Source organism: Mobula hypostoma, chromosome 2, assembly GCF_963921235.1.
Source record: "Mobula hypostoma chromosome 2, sMobHyp1.1, whole genome shotgun sequence".
Lineage (NCBI taxonomy): Eukaryota > Metazoa > Chordata > Chondrichthyes > Myliobatiformes > Myliobatidae > Mobula > Mobula hypostoma.
The window spans coordinates 115,271,963-115,289,589 of NC_086098.1; the positions used below are offsets into that span (position 1 = coordinate 115,271,963).

Sequence of the window (17,627 nt, forward strand, 5' to 3'; positions counted from 1 at the left end):
AGGAACCACAGCCCCGATACCTCATCGCACAGGAACACAGCCCCAATACCTCCAGCACACAGGGACACAGCCCCGATACCTTCATCACACAGGGACACAGCCCCGATATCTTCAGCACACAGGGACACAGCCCCGATACCTTCATCACACAGGGACACTGCACCAATCCCTTCATCGCACAGGGACAAAGCCCCGATTCCTTCATCACACAGGAACCACAGCCCCGATACCTCCAGCACACAGGGACACAGCCCCGATACCTTCATCGCACAGGGACACAGCCCCGATACCTTCATCACACAGGGACACAGCCCCGATACCTTCATCGCACAGGGACACAGCCCCGATACCTTCATCACACAGGGACACAGCCCCGATACCTCCAGCACACAGGGACACAGCCCCGATACCTTCATCGCACAGGGACACAGCCCCGATACCTCCAGCACACAGGGACACAGCCCCGATACCTCCAGCACAGAGCGACACAGCCCCAATACCTTCATCACACAGGGACATAGCCCCGATACCTTCATCGCACGGGGACACAGCCCCGAAACCTTCATCACACAGGGACACAGCCCCAATACCTTCATCACACAGGGACACAGCCCCAATACCTTCATCACACAGGAACCACAGCCCCGATACCTACATCACACAGGGACACAGCCCCAATACCTTCATCACACAGGGACACAGCCCCGATATCTTCATCACACAGGGACACAGCCCCGATACCTCCAGCACACAGGGACACAGCCCCGATACCTTCATCACACAGGGACACAGCCCCAATACCTTCATCACACAGGGACACAGCCCCGATTCCTTCATCACACAGGGACACAGCCCCGATACCTTCATCACACAGGGACACAGCCCCGATATGTTCAGCACACAGGGACACAGCCCCGAAACCTTCATCACACGGGGACACAGCCCCAATACCTTCATCGCACAGGGACACAGCCCCAATACCTTCATCACACAGGGACACAGCCCCGATACCTTCATCGCACAGGGACACAACCCCGGTACCTTCATTGCGCAGGAACACAGCCCCAATACCTCCAGCACACAGGGACACAGCCCCGATACATTCATCGCACAGGGACACAGCCCCGATACCTCCAGCACAGAGGGACACAGCCCCGATACCTCCAGCACACAGGGACACAGCCCTGATACCTTCATCACACAGGAACACAGCCCCGATACCTCCAGCACACAGGGACACAGCCCCGATACCTTCATCACACGGGGACACAGCCCCGATACCTCCAGCACACAGGGACACAGCCCCGATACCTTCATCGCACAGGGACACAGCCCCGATACCTTCATCGCACAGGGACACAGCCCCGATACCTTCATCACACAGGAACACAGCCCCGATACCTTCATCACACAGGGACACAGCCCCGATACCTCCAGCACACAGGGACACAGCCCCGATACCTCCAGCACAGAGCGACACAGCCCCAATACCTTCATCACACAGGGACATAGCCCCGATACCTTCATCGCACGGGGACACAGCCCCGAAACCTTCATCACACAGGGACACAGCCCCAATACCTTCATCACACAGGGACACAGCCCCAATACCTTCATCACACAGGAACCACAGCCCCGATACCTACATCACACAGGGACACAGCCCCAATACCTTCATCACACAGGGACACAGCCCCGATATCTTCATCACACAGGGACACAGCCCCGATACCTCCAGCACACAGGGACACAGCCCCGATACATTCATCACACAGGGACACAGCCCCGATACCTTCATCACACAGGGACACAGCCCCGATATGTTCAGCACACAGGGACACAGCCCCGAAACCTTCATCACACGGGGACACAGCCCCGAAACCTTCATCACACGGGGACACAGCCCCAATACCTTCATCACACGGGGACACAGCCCCGATACCTTCATCACACGGGGACACAACCCCGGTACCTTCATCACACAGGGACACAACCCCGATACCTTCATCACACGGGGACACAGCCCCGAAACCTTCATCACACGGGGACACAGCCCCGAAACCTTCATCACACAGGGACACAGCCCCGATACCTTCATCACACAGGGACACAGCCTCAGTACCTTCAGCACACAGGGACACAGCCCCGATTCCTTCATCACACAGGGACACAGCCCCGATACCTTCATCACACAGGGACACAGCCTCAATACCTCCAGCACACAGGGACACAGCCCCAATACCTTCACCACACGGGGACACAGCCCCGATACCTCCAGCACACAGCGACACAGCCCCGATACCTGCATCGCACAGGGACACAGCCCCAATACCTTCATCACACAGGGACACAGCCCCGATTCCTTCATCACACAGGGACACAGCCCCGATACCTCCAACGCACAAGGACACAGCCCCGATACCTTAATCACAGAGGGACACAGCCCCGATACATTCAGCACACAGGGACACAGCCCCGATACGTTCATCATACAGGGACACAGCCCCAATTCCTTCATCACACGGGGAGACAGCCCCAATACCTCCAGCACACAGGGACACAGCCCCAATACGTTCAGCACACAGGGACACAGCCCCGATACCTTCATCACACAGGGACACAGCCTCAATACCTTCAGCACACAGGGACACAGCCCCAATACCTTCACCACACGGGGACACAGCCCCGATACCTCCAGCACACAGCGACACAGCCCCGATACCTGCATCGCACAGGAACAGCCCCGATACCTTCATCACACAGGGACACAGCCCCAATACCTTCATCACACAGGGACACAGCCCCGATACATTCAGCACACAGGGACACAGCCCCGATACGTTCATCATACAGGGACACAGCCCCGATATGTTCAGCACACAGGGACACAGCCCCGAAACCTTCATCACACGGGGACACAGCCCCGAAACCTTCATCACACGGGGACACAGCCCCGATACCTTCATCACACAGGGACACAACCCCGATACCTTCATCACACGGGGACACAGCCCCGAAACCTTCATCACACGGGGACACAGCCCCGAAACCTTCATCACACAGGGACACAGCCCCGATACCTTCATCACACAGGGACACAGCCTCAGTACCTTCAGCACACAGGGACACAGCCCCGATTCCTTCATCACACAGGGACACAGCCCCGATACCTTCATCACACAGGGACACAGCCTCAATACCTCCAGCACACAGGGACACAGCCCCAATACCTTCACCACACGGGGACACAGCCCCGATACCTCCAGCACACAGCGACACAGCCCCGATACCTGCATCGCACAGGGACACAGCCCCAATACCTTCATCACACAGGGACACAGCCCCGATTCCTTCATCACACAGGGACACAGCCCCGATACCTCCAACGCACAAGGACACAGCCCCGATACCTTAATCACAGAGGGACACAGCCCCGATACATTCAGCACACAGGGACACAGCCCCGATACGTTCATCATACAGGGACACAGCCCCAATTCCTTCATCACACGGGGAGACAGCCCCAATACCTCCAGCACACAGGGACACAGCCCCAATACGTTCAGCACACAGGGACACAGCCCCGATACCTTCATCACACAGGGACACAGCCTCAATACCTTCAGCACACAGGGACACAGCCCCAATACCTTCACCACACGGGGACACAGCCCCGATACCTCCAGCACACAGCGACACAGCCCCGATACCTGCATCGCACAGGAACAGCCCCGATACCTTCATCACACAGGGACACAGCCCCAATACCTTCATCACACAGGGACACAGCCCCGATACATTCAGCACACAGGGACACAGCCCCGATACGTTCATCATACAGGGACACAGCCCCAATTCCTTCATCACACGGGGAGACAGCCCCAATACCTCCAGCACACAGGGACACAGCCCCGATACGTTCAGCACACAGGGACACAGCCCAGATACCTTCATCACACAGGGACACAGCCCCGATACGTTCAGCACACAGGGACACAGCCCCAATGCGTTCAGCACACAGGGACACAGCCCCGATACCTCCATCGCACAGGGACATAGATTGTCTGGAGTGAACCATTTCTCTTTGAAGCTGAGAATGCAGCAATTCTTTGTTTCCGCCCAATACAGCAATCTTGCCCTTAGGATCTCAATCTTGTTCTTCAAAGACTCCATTTGCTAACAAGAGTTATCGCCTGGCTTGGAGTCCTCCTCTCCTTCCTTTCTTACGGCCTTGGCAATGTACATTTGTCCGCTTAAAGGTACCATGCTTGAGATTTAAGTGCGCAGAGTTCTTCATTTTGTATTTTGCAGAGATTTGGTTTGTATTCCACCATCAAAACTTACGGAATGTGTTAAAAAACATGCAGTCCATTTAAATCTGACCACGGCCAAGTCACAAGCACAACAGTCATTTAAGGTCACTGCAAGTCATGATTTAAACTACAGTCTTACAGTGTAATTACTTGAAAAGCGTAACACCCAGAACACCAGGTCTGATCCTGACCTCCTGGGCAGTCTTGATGGACTTTGCACATTTTATTTGTGATCGTGTGCGTTTTGCCCTGGTACTCTGGTTTCTTCTCACATCTTGAAATTGTGCAGGTTGGTGGATTAAATGACAGTTCTTATTAACCCCTAGTATGTAGATAAGAGGTAGAATCAAGGTGTCATTGATGAGTTTGTGGGGAGAGTAAAATGGGATTGGTATAAATTTTACCTGATAATTGAGAGTGTTGATGGCTGAAGGGTATGTTTCAGTGCAGAGAGATGTAGTGACATTATAGAATTACTTCCCAAATCTTTTTCTACATATAGTCCAGAGTGGCAAGAACTACCAACCTTGCTGTAAATTTAAGGCTTTCTAGATATGATTCCAAGATACTGCAAGGGTCACTACCATAAATGTCAGGCCTTATCAAAGTAGTTAGGACAAACTCCTTTACTTCCCAATCTTGCATTGCAATTTCTTTTTGTCATACTCCTGAATGGTCTCAAAGAAACTGAGGTGAATATAGGGCCAAGGTCACACTATTTGGTCTCATTGCAGGAACCATGTTTACACACATTACGGGAGGATCTTGATTGCCTAAGTGAGTGGGCTGAGGATTGGCAAATGGCTTTCAACCAGATGGCATAGATTTAAGGTGAGAGGTGAAGGATTCAAAAGGGACTTGAGGGGCAACTTCTTCCCATAGGGGTAGTTGTATATGGGGTTTACAGCCAGAGGAAGTGGTTGAGACCACTGAAAAGATTTGGAAAAAATGCATGAATAGGAAGGAATTAGAGGGTCAAATGCAGTCTATGGAACTAGTTTAATTCGCTTCATGATTAGCATGAAAGAGTTGGCTTGTAGGCCTCTTTCTATGCTGCATTGCTCTATGACCTTTGTTCTTTGACTTCAAAAATCTGCATGATCACTGATACATCACATACAACTTACAAATTCTCTCTTACCTTTCTCCCCCATCGCCTTCCCACCTCTTAAAGACCTTTTCTCCAGACTCCTTTTCCTCGCACCCAGGTGATCCTCTCCACGATTTTCATCACTTGACGGGTCACTGTACAAAATCTCTTTTTCACCTTTGCCACAGTGTCCTGCTTCAAGTGGTCACGTGTTCCAGTTTTTGATGAATTGATATTTTACAAAGGATCAACATAAGCTTGCAGTATCTGTATACAGTACTTATGTTTCTGTCCCATCTGAAGAAGTCTGTGGTTTTTACACTGGCCTTACCAGTCACCTCACAACCCACAAAAATAGAGTGAAGTAAGTCATCGTCAGTCCCAAAGGACTGCCAAAGAAATTTTTGTCTCCATTTATCAAGAGCTGAGTGTGCTTCCCTCAAAGCGAAGAGGAACGGTATGGAAGTATTCAACATTATGGAGTTCAAAAAAAGTAAAGAAACATTAAAATTACAGAGCAATGAAAGTGTCCAGCATGGACACAATAAATCAAATCACCTACGCAGGTGACCGTCCCACACTTTTCCTACGCTATGTCAACAACTGCATTGGTGCTGCTTTCTGCATCCGTGCTGAATGCAGCGATTTCATCCACTTTGCCTCCAACTTCCACCCTGCCCTCAAATTCACCTGGTCCATTTCCAACACCTCCCTTCCCTTTCTCAATCTCACTGTGTCTATCTCCGGAGACAGCTTATCTACCGATGTCTATTATAAACCATCAGACTCTCACAGCTACCTGGACTATACCTCGTCCCACCCTGTTACTTGTAAAAACGCCATCCCCTTCTCTCAATTCCTCCGTCTCTGTCGCATCTGCTCTCAGGATGAGGCTTTTCATTCTAGAATGAAGGAGATGTCCTCCTTTTTCAAAGAAAGGGGCTTCCCTTCCTCCACCATCACGCTGCCCTTAACTGCATCTCTTCCATTTCATGCACTCCCGCTCTTACCCAATCCTCCCGCCACACGACCAGAGATAGGGTTCCTCCTGTCCTCACCTACCACCCCACCAGACTCTGCGTCCAGCACACAATTCTCCGATACTTCTGCCACCTGCAACTGGATCTCACCACCAAACATATCTCTCCCCCACCCCTCCACTTTCTGCTTTCTGCAGGAATCGCTCCCTATGCGACTCCCTTGTCCGTTCGTCCCTCCCCACTGATTTCCCTCCTGGCACTTATCCTTGCAAGCGAAACAAGTGCTACACCTACACCTTCTCCCTTACTATCATTCAGGGCCCCAAACAGTCCTTCCAGGTGAAGCGACACTTCACCTGTGAGTCCGTTGGGGTTATACTGTGTTCGGTGCCTCTTGTATATTGGTGAGACACAACGTAGACTGAGAGACTGCTTCACTGAGCATCTATGTTCTGTCCGCCAGAACAAGTGGGATCTCCAAGTGGCCATCCATTTTAATTCCACTTCCCATTCCGATATGCCCATCCATGGCCTCCTCCACTGTTGGGATGAGGCCGCACTTAGGTTCGAGGCACAACACCTTGTATTCCATTTGGGTAGCCTCCAACCTGATGGCATGAACATCTATTTCTCAAACTTCCAGTAATGCCTCCCCCACTTCACCATTTCCCATCCCCTCGTCCCTGTCTCATGTTATCTCCTTGCCCACCCATCACATCCCTCTGGTGCTCTTGTCCCCCCTGCCTTTTTGCTTCCTTCCATGGCCTTCTGTCTCTTTCACCAATCAACTTCCTAGCTCTTTGTTTTATCCATCCCCCTCCAAGTTTCACCTATCGACTGGTGTTTCTCTTCCCCCCCCCCACCTTTCAAATCTACTCCTCAGCTTTTCCTCTCCAGTCCTGATGAAGGGTTTCAGCTCGAAACGTCGACTGTTCTTTTCTCCATGGATGCTGCCTGGCCTGCTGAGTTCCTCCAGCATTTTGTGTGTGATGCTCGGATTTCCAGCACCTGCAGACTTTCTCTTGTTTGTGAAAATCAGGTTTATTATCGCTGACACAAGTGTTATGATATTTGTGGTTTGAGGCATTAGTACAGTGCAAGAGCATGAAAATTACTATAAATTACAAAATAAATAAATAGTGCAAAAAGGGGGAAAGAGTGAGTCATTTCAAGTTCCTGGGTGTCAACATCCAGAACCTAATCTGGATACAACCTATTGCTGCAGCTATAAAAAAGGCAAGAGACAGTGGCTATGTTTCATTAGGAGTTTGAGAAGATTTGGTTTGTCAACTAAAACACTCAAAAACTTCTACAAACGTACTATGGAGAGCATTCTGACTGACAGCATCACTCTCCGGTATGGGGGGGAGCTACTGAACAGGACCGAAGTAAGTTGCAGAAACTTGTAAAATTAGTCAGCTCCATCATGGGTGCCAGCCTCCACAGTATCCAAGACATCTTCAAGGAGCGGTGTCTTAGGAAGATGGCATCCATCATTAAGGATTCCCACCACCCAGAACATACCTTCTTCTCCTTGTTACCATCAGGAAGGAGGCACAGAAGCCTCAAAGCACAAATTCAGCGAATCAGGAACAGCTTCTTCCCCTCTGCCATCTGATTTCTGAATGGACATTGAACCCTTGAACACTACCTCATTACTTTTTCATTTGTTTTTTCTGCTACTTAGTTTAACTTAAATATTTAATATATATAAACATACTTAATGTAATTCAGTTTTTTCCTCTATATTTATTTATCATGTATTTCACTGTACTGCTGCCGTAACGTTAACAAATTTCACAACATATGCTAGTGATATTTGGATTATGGAATAGATGGCTTTGTGGCTAAGTTTGCTGATGATACAAAGGTAAGTGGAGGGGCCGGTAATGCTGAGGAAACAGAGAGTCTGCAGGGAGACTTGGATGGATTGGGAGAATGGGCAGAGAAGTTGCAAATGAAATACAATGTTGGAAAGTGTATGGTTATGCACATCGGTAGAAGAAATAAACAGGCAGACTATTATTTAAATGGGGAGAGAAATCAAAGTTCTGAGATGCAATGGGATTTGGGGGTCCTCGTACAGGATACCTTTAAGGTTAACCTCCAGGTTGAGTCGGTAGTGGAGAAGGTGAATGCAATGTTGGCATTCATTTCTAGAGGAATAGAGCATAGGAGCAGGGATGTGATGTTGAGGCTCTATAAGGCACTGGTAAGACCTCACTTGGAATACTGTGTGCAGTTCTGGGCTCCTTATTTAAGAAAGGATGTGCTGACGTTGGAGAGGGTTCAGAGAAGATTCACTAGAATGATTCCGGGAATGAGAGGGTTAACATAGGAGGAACGTTTGACCACTCTTGGACTGTACTCCTTCGAGTTTAGAAGAATGAGGGGGGACCTCATAGAAACATTTCGAATGTTGAAAGACATGGACAAAGTGGATGTGGCAAAGTTGTTTCCCATGGTGGGGGAGTCTAGTACGAGAGGACATGACTTAAGGATTGAAGGGCACCCATTCAAAACAGAGATGCAAAGAAATTTTTTAGCCAGAGGGTAGTGAATCTATGGAATTTATTGGGCGGCAGTGGAGGCCAAGTCATTGGGTATATTTAAGGCAGAGATTGATAGGTATCTAAGTAACCAGGTCATCAAAGGTTATGGTGAGAAGGCGGGGGAGTGGGACTACATGGGAGAATGGATCAGCTCATGATAAAATGGAGGAGCAGACTTGATGGGCCGACTTCTGCTCCTTTGTCTTATGGTCTTATGGTCTTAGTCAATTTGTCTCCTTCCAGCATTTCCAGGCTTCTTCCAAGTGTATAATTTTCGTTTGGGTTATTTGAACCATGTGTTTGCTACCATCAGCTCATACTGTTCACAAAATTGTATAAATCTTCCCCCTCTCATTTCTCTCATCTAAGCTATACTGACCAATGAGATCCTTGTATTGCACATTGCCTACTCTAGCATTCAGATCTCCCATAATGAAAAGTACATCAGAGCCCTTTGCATTTTTTAAAGCAGATTCTACGTCCTCATAAAACCGTTCCACCTCTTCATCCTCATGTTCACCTGTTGGTGCATACACTTGGATTATCGTCACATCAAAAGGCTTTTCTTTTAATTTTACCGTTATGACTCTATCAGATATGGGCCAAAATCCATCCATTGCATTGTAGATTCTCTGTCTCATAATAATTCCAATGCTATTGGCATGGCTCTCTCCTCCAGAGTATATCATCGAAAAATCATTCTTGTCAACTGTTCCAGCCTCTGTCCAATGGACTTCGCTTATTCCCATACTATCCAGCTTCATTCGAGATTATCTCAAGAATTGCATTATCAAGCTTCCCCGCTTGATACATTGTTCAAACATTCCATGTCCCTATCCGTAAGATACTTCCCCTAGTTTTTAGCCTATCATTAGCCAATACCACACGTACTTTCGGATTTGGTGTGCCGCCTTCAGTCCCAACAGACCTACAATTCCCAAGGTCGTTATCTTCTTCCTTGTGGCTGTGTACAGCAGAATCGCTCGCAAGGGGCCCAGGTTCATCTGCACAACGCATGTCTCTTCTAACTAAGTGCATAGCATACGATTCGTAAGAGGGAGGTACGTGGTGAGGCTTTAATCTCTTTCACAGAAGATGGCCGTTGGCTCACAAGGAGCTCATCCGCCTTTGTCAGGTCTTTTCCGAGATTCCTGGATTACGAAAAAGCTTTTGACCGAGTCAATCATGAACAGCTGGTCAATTGCTAGAACTCATTGAGGCTGGATGGGAAAGATGTTCAACTGATTGCACGTCTGTACTGGCATCAGAAGGCAGTAATAAGAACTGGTGGTGGGAATTCACTGGAAGCTGAGATCCAAAAAGGGGTTCGCCAGGGCTGCATTATCTTCCCTTTATTATTTAACATTTACTCAGAGGTAATCTTCAGGGTGTTGAAGGATGAAGCTGGTGTCCAAATTGGTGGAGTAATGGTGAACAACTTGAGGTATGCAGATGATTCAGTGTTGTTAGCCGAGACGGAGGACGAGTTACTCAGAATAGTAGATAAGATAAATGCTGAAGAAGAATGATTTGGAATGAAAATAAATGCTGCAAAGACGAAGATGATGGTAGTATCACGAAGAAAGAAGTCCCCAAAATCAGTATCAAAATTAACGGCGTAGGCATAGAGCAAGTCAAGAAGTTTGTGTACTTGGGACAGATGGTCACAGAGGATGGGAAATGTGATACAGAAATTAGACGAAGAATTGAGATTGCAAGATCAATGTTCTGGAGCTTGAGTGACGTGCTGTGTGGCAAGAGGTTGGACTTTGGGCTGCGTTGTAGAATTTGGAAATGCTACGTCCGGAGCAGTCTATTGTATAGAGTCGAATCGTGGACCTTATGCAAGGAAGCGTAATGACGACTGGAGACATTTGAAATGTGGTGTTTAAGGAGAATGCAGAAAATTAGATGGGTGATGAAGGTCAGTAATATGGAAGTGTTGAAGAGAGCGAGGACAGAAAAGGAATTGCTGAAGAATGTGCAGAAAAGGAAGCTGGAATATGCCGGGCACTTGTTAAGAGGTGGTGGACTGCAGAAGTTGTTATTGGAAGGGATGATAGCTGGTGGACTGCAGAAATTGTTATTGGAAGGGATGATAGAAGGAAAGAGGGAAAGAGGAAGGCAGCAAACCACTTGGTACCATAATGTGAGGCAATGAACTGGGTTGAGTTATGCTGAGGCCAGAAAAAGAGCGCAAGATTGAAGAAGATGGAGGTGCATAACCGCCAACCCCAGATTCGGGACGGCACCTACTGACTGACTGACTTATGGTCTTATGATATTAAACCTGATTCTGATTCTGAATAACAGAGTAGTGTTCATGGGCTCATGGACTGTTCAGAACAAACTGACAAAACCATAGTCACTACACTTCAGCAACACTATGACACTTTGATCACTCTGCACTGAAATGGACTTTTTTTTTAATCCTAATTGTGTTCCTTCTTGTAAAATATGTATACCATTTATGTTTACGATTTTCTCACCAATGCTGCTTATATAATGCAATGTGCCTGTGATGCTGCTGCAAGTAAGCTTTTCATTACACCTGTGCACGTGACAATAAACTCAACTTCAAAATTCCCCTATCACTGGAAGAGCTACATAAACACTGTGCTTATTGAGGCTCAGTATTATGATTCAACAGAGCCTTTGCAATAACCACAAGGCAGAAGTCAGGAGTGTGAGAGAACACTCTCCATTTGTCAGGATGTGCATAATTGACTTGACTGACACCCTTCTACAAAACCATTCATTCCATCCACCTGTAGCTATAGTGTGCAAGCACACAAAAGGAATTGCAGTTACCTGTCAAAGTTCAAAGTAAATTTATTATCAAACTACATATATGTCACCATATAAAATCCTGAGATTCATTTTCTTGCAGGCATTAACAGTAAATAAAAGAAACACAACAGAATCAAACAACAGGAAAGACAACAACCAATATGCAAAAAAACTGCATATACAAAAAGAAAGGGAAAAATAATAATTGATAAATAAATAAATACAAAAGCAAATACACAATCAATAAATATTGAGAACATAAGATGAAGAGTCATTAAAAGTTAGTCCATAGGTTGTGGGAACAGTTCAGTGATAAACGAGCAAAGTTGAGTGAAGTTATCCCTTTTGGTTGAAGCGCCTCATGGTTGAGGGGTAATAACTGTTCCTGAACCTGGTGCTGGTCCTGAGGCTCCTATGTCTTCTTCCTGATGGCAGCAGTGAGAGGACAGCATGGCCTGGATGGTGGCGGTTCTTGATGATTGACGCTGCTTTCCTGCGACAGCTCTCCGTGTAGATGTGCCCAATAGTGGGAGGGTTTTACCCGTCATGGACTGGGCCACATCCATTACTTTTTATAGGCTTTTCCATTCAATGACATTGGTATTTCCATATGCAGGCTGTGATGCAACCAGTCAATATACTCTCCACCACCCATCCATAGAAGTTTGTCAAAGTTTTAGTTAACAAACCCGAATCTTCGCAAACTTCAAAAAAAAAGGTAGTGTTATCACCATTCAGCCTTTGCAAAGGCATATACATGCTGGATCCAGGACAAATACTCTGAAATTATAACACAGAGGAGTTTATAGTTGCTGACCCTCTCCACCTCTGATCCCCTGATGAAGAATGACTCATGGACCTCGGGTTTCCTCCTTCTGAAGTCACAGGGGGCTAAGCACACAGCTTTGTGGTGCACTTGAGCTGAAGGAGATTGTGGAGGAGATGTTGTTACCAATCCAAACTGACTGTGGTCTGCAAGTGAGGAAATCAACGATCCAATTGCACAAGGAGGTATTGGGGCCAAGATCTTGAAGCTTATTGATTAGTTTTGAGGGGATGATAGTATTGAATGCCATGCTAGAGTCAATGAAGAGCATCCTGATGTATGCATCTTCGCTCTCCAGATATTTCAGGGTTGAGCACCTGCTATTGATCGATTGTAACCGTAGGCAAATTGAAGTGGATCCAAGTCACTTCTCAGGAAGGAGTTGATATATTTCACCTTCAACTTCTCAAAGCACTTCATCACAGTGGGTGTAAGTACTACTGGATGATAGTCCTTCAGGCAGGTTACCACATTCTTCTCAGGCATCGGTATAATTGAAGCCTGCTTGAAGTAGGTGAGTACCTCAGACCGCCAAAGTGAGAAGTTAAAGATATCGGTGAACACCCCAGCCAGTTGATCAGCACAAGTCTTTAGTACTCGGCCAGGTACCCAGTCTGGGCCCAATGCTTTCCATGAGTTCACCCTCCTGAAGGATGTTCTCATGTTCGCCTCAGAGACTGAAATCACAGGGTTATTGGGCTCTGTGGGAGTTTGTGAAGGTGCTTCAACGTCTTGATGGTCAAAGTGAGCATAAAAGGCATTAAGCCCATCTTGATCCAAACCCGGTTGTCACCTATATCGCTTGGTATCACTTTGAAAGGAGGTGATGGCATTCAAGCCCTATCACAGCTGTTGAGCCTCCTTCAGTGATTTAAGTTTGGTCCAGAATTGCTACTTCGCATGTGAGATGGCTTTCCAGAGATCATACCTGGACCTCTTGTATTTAACTTGGTCACCAGACCTGAGTAGCACTGACCTGGCCCTCAGAAGACTGCAAATCTTCAACACTTGAACAATGCTTCCCAACTTCACAATCCACTAGCAAGAGGACTACGGTATCAGCCTTAAATACACATACAGTCATAGTCATACAGCACTGAAACAGATCCTTTGAATCTACACCAACCAAGATGTTTATCTATCCAGTCCCTGCATTTAGCCCATATCCCTCAAAATATTTTCCATCTATTTGTTCATCTAAACATCTTTTAAACATAATTTATTCACCTTTACAATGTCCTTTGGCAGCTTGCTCCATACACCCACTACCCACTGTGTGTGCACCTCAAGTCTCTTTTACATCTTTCCCCTCTAGTTTCAGACTCACCTACCCTGGGAAAAAACCTGAGACCATCCACCTTTTCTACTTCCCTCATGATCTTATGTACCTCCATAAGGTCACCACTCAGCCTCCTATGCTCCAGGGAAAAGAAGAAGCAGTCTGTCCAAGTTATCATTTTAGTTCAAGCCTTCAAATCCTGGCATCATCCTTGAGAATCTTTTCTACACCTGTTTCCAGCTTAATAACATCCTTCCTATAGCTGGGCGACCAGAACTGAATATAATACTTCATCTGGTCTCAAGAATAGCTTGTGCAGTTGCAACATGATGTCCCAGCTCTTGTATTCAACTACCCTGACAAATGATGCAAGCATACTGAAAGCCTTCTTCAGTATCCTGTCTACCTGTGTCGTTATCCAGAATTGGATATTTGCCACTCTTACTTGGTTGTTACTGGATCTAATTGCTGGAACTCCCACCACATCAGCATAGTGGGAAGACCAGAAAGCCTGCTGTGATTCAATAAAGCACCTCACCACCTCATCTCAAGGGAAATTAGTGAAAGACAGTAAATGTTGGCCTTGCTGGTGATATCCACAACTCAAAAATGAATGTGAAAATACATTATCGTTTGTAGGTGCTTGCGGCATAAAAGCTGACTGCAGCATCTTGTATATCACAGCAAAGTCTACTCTTCAAAAGGTAAAATTCAGAGGCTATCAGATGTCCCGTGGCTCTGAAATAACCTTTAGGAGGCAGGTATTAAGTGGTTTGCAAATGCCTCTCACACAGATTGGTTATCTTTAGAGAATGCATGAGCAAATTATATACATTAAATATGTATGCTGTGGTGAACAGCTTGATTTTTCACAGCCTTCCTGTTTTTTTGCTAACCTACCTGGTACTGAGGCTCTAATCTTCAGATTAAACAGCCCAAGACCACACCATCCAGTATATGAGCCGAGCACAAACCCTTGGCAGCCCTTCTGTGATAATGCTTTGCTATCTTCTTCTACATCTAAATTAAATTGCTTCCACTTGGAATGGAATATTCTTGTTATTCAGAAACAGAAACAATCAGCCCACACCTTATGCCTCTCCAAATTTCCTATAATCCAGCTTCCCTCTTTAAGAGATCTATTTCTTATTAGTTGCATCTTTGAGAAAAGAAAATGAGTTTAATTACCATCAAAACCATAGAGATGTATTTATCAGGAACTACTGACAACCAATTTGGTTATAAAAATCTCACCTACTATCAGCCATGCAGCATCTAGCAGCAACTCATAGTCAATTTTAACAAAGCTTGTTACAGCAGAAGAAATGTTCAGATGGTTGCACCTGCTCTCATATCCCACTTTATTGCACAACAAAACCTTTACCTCTTTTTAATCACTCTTTCTATCCTTAAATACTCAGACCAATTAATACCCCTTCTGTCTGCTAGACAGCCTTGGATATATTCCCTTTCTCCTAATGCTTCTTTAATTAGCCTGCTGATCCATTTGGGAACAATGGAACAATTTTCTGTTTGCTGCTTTTTTTTATCCTTGTTACCAATCAAAAGCTAAATCACATGCCGGTGTCTCCTTTAGATAAAGATGTTGAGAAGCCTACCTGCATTTTAACACCAATTACCACAGAGTTCAGATCCTTGTCAAGTTCTTTCAGTACAGTAAGTTTCTTCAGTGTGAGACTGCACAACCTACAAAGAGATGAACAAGAATTATTTACGATTAATCAGGCATATTTCTGTATTGTACTAACTTAATGCTTCAGGTGTGAGTTGAAGTCTTAATATGATATTGAAGCTCAACATCACAGCATCAAAGAAATGCTGCAGCAAAGGAGGGCACCATTAGGTTCATTGGATCAATGTTAGCTCCCAGCGCAGTAATCACACAGAGCTTCCCCTGGACAAAGACTGTGAACAGGTGAATGTGGCAGCCCTCCTTAGGTTGACGATCTTTGTGAGCCCATTTCATGCTTCTGGCAGAGTCAATTTTTGCCAGAGGACTCCCAAAAGCCTGGATTGCAGTAATTCCTACTGAGGATCAGCACCATGTTATTTATGCCATTGGCCTTCACAACAATTAATGATCTGTCATTGGCTGCTCTTTAAGTAATACTAAGCTAAAACCTGACCTAAAGGTGAGCAACACACATCAAAGTTGCTGGTGAACGCAGCAGGCCAAGCAGCATCTATAGGAAGAGGCGCAGTCGACGTTTCAGGCCGAGACCCTTCGTCAGGACTAACTGAAGGAAGAGTGAGTAAGGGATTTGAAAGCTGGAGGGGGAGGGGGAGATGCAAAATGATAGGAGAAGACAGGAGGGGGAGGGATAGAGCCGAGAGCTGGACAGGTGATAGGCAAAAGGGGATACGAGAGGATCATGGGACAGGAGGTCCGGGAAGAAAGACGGGGGGGGGGGTGACCCAGAGGATGGGCAAGAGGTATATTCAGAGGGACAGAGGGAGAAAAAGGAGAGTGAGAGAAAGAATGTGTGCATAAAAATGAGTAACAGATGGGGTACGAGGGGGAGGTGGGGCCTAGCGGAAGTTAGAGAAGTCAATGTTCATGCCATCAGGTTGGAGGCTACCCAGACGGAATATAAGGTGTTGTTCCTCCAACCTGAGTGTGGCTTCATCTTTACAGTAGAGGAGGCCGTGGATAGACATGTCAGAATGGGAATGGGATGTGGAATTAAAATGTGTGGCCACTGGGAGATCCTGCTTTCTCTGGCGGACAGAGCATAGATGTTCAGCAAAGCAGTCTCCCAGTCTGCGTCGGGTCTCACCAATATATAAAAGGCCACATCGGGAGCACCGGACGCAGTATATCACCCCAGTCGACTCACAGGTGAAGTGATGCCTCACCTGGAAGGACTGTTTGGGGCCCTGAATGGTGGTAAGGGAGGAAGTGTAAGGGCAGGTGAGCAGTTGCTCTCTTCTTGTTCTCTCTTTTCACAAAAGTCACGCTTCAATAAACACGTTACATCTCAATTCTAATGACTATTAAAGACCTGGACTGCACTGCATGACAGAGAGGTTGAAGCTGGATTACTAACAGCAGATAAGAACTGGATTTGAATCGCTTAGGTATAGAAGGTTATGGACCAAGTGCTGGGAGATAGGATGCCTCCTGGTAAGCATGGACAGGATGGGCCAAATGGCCTGTTTTCCTGCTGCATGACTCTATGACTCTAATGGTTGCAAGTAACTCCATTGATACTTTGATATTAAATTTACTTTGAACTTTGAGCAACTTTACTGCCTCAGGACACTAAACAAATGTAGTACGTCCCCTTTAACCCTGACCAGTTTTTATCAATGCAGCATATAAATCATCCTATCCAGATGCAGCACAGCTTGGTGTGGCAGCTGTTGTGCCCTAGTCTGCAAGAAACTGCAGAGTTGTGGACACTGTTCAGCACGTCACAGAAACCAGCTTCTCCTCCACGGACTCAGGCTACACTTGCTGCTTAAAGCAAGTCTACTTAAAGCAACCAGCAATCACAATCAAAGACCAAACTGCCCTGGGTATTCTCTCTCCTCCCCCCTCCCAATGGACAGAAGATAAAAAAGACACAAAGTACTTATCACTAGGTAGAAGAACTGCTTCTACCCACTGTTCTATTTCCTTCTCCTACTTCAGTGCACTCTTGCAATGACTGATCTGACTGGATGCCACGTAAAACAAATTTTGTCACTATACCTCAGTACGTGTGACATTCTGTTTCAAGGCGAATGGCCCCAGCTTCTCCATTCTATCCACATGTCCCCTATTCCTAGAATCA

The 17,627-nt window shown here is 46.6% G+C and overlaps 1 protein-coding gene across 4 annotated transcripts in view; it reads right to left on the bottom strand.

Moving 5' to 3' along the window:
* Window positions 1-17,627, bottom strand: part of zmp:0000000755 (phosphofurin acidic cluster sorting protein 1) — a 287,020-nt gene that overhangs the window by 124,850 nt on the left and 144,543 nt on the right. For all 4 annotated transcript variants that reach the window (XM_063040467.1, XM_063040465.1, XM_063040466.1 and 1 more), the window contains exon 2: window positions 15,450-15,537. In XM_063040467.1, the coding sequence (XP_062896537.1) occupies window positions 15,450-15,537 (88 nt within the window). The remainder of the gene's footprint in view (window positions 1-15,449; window positions 15,538-17,627) is intronic.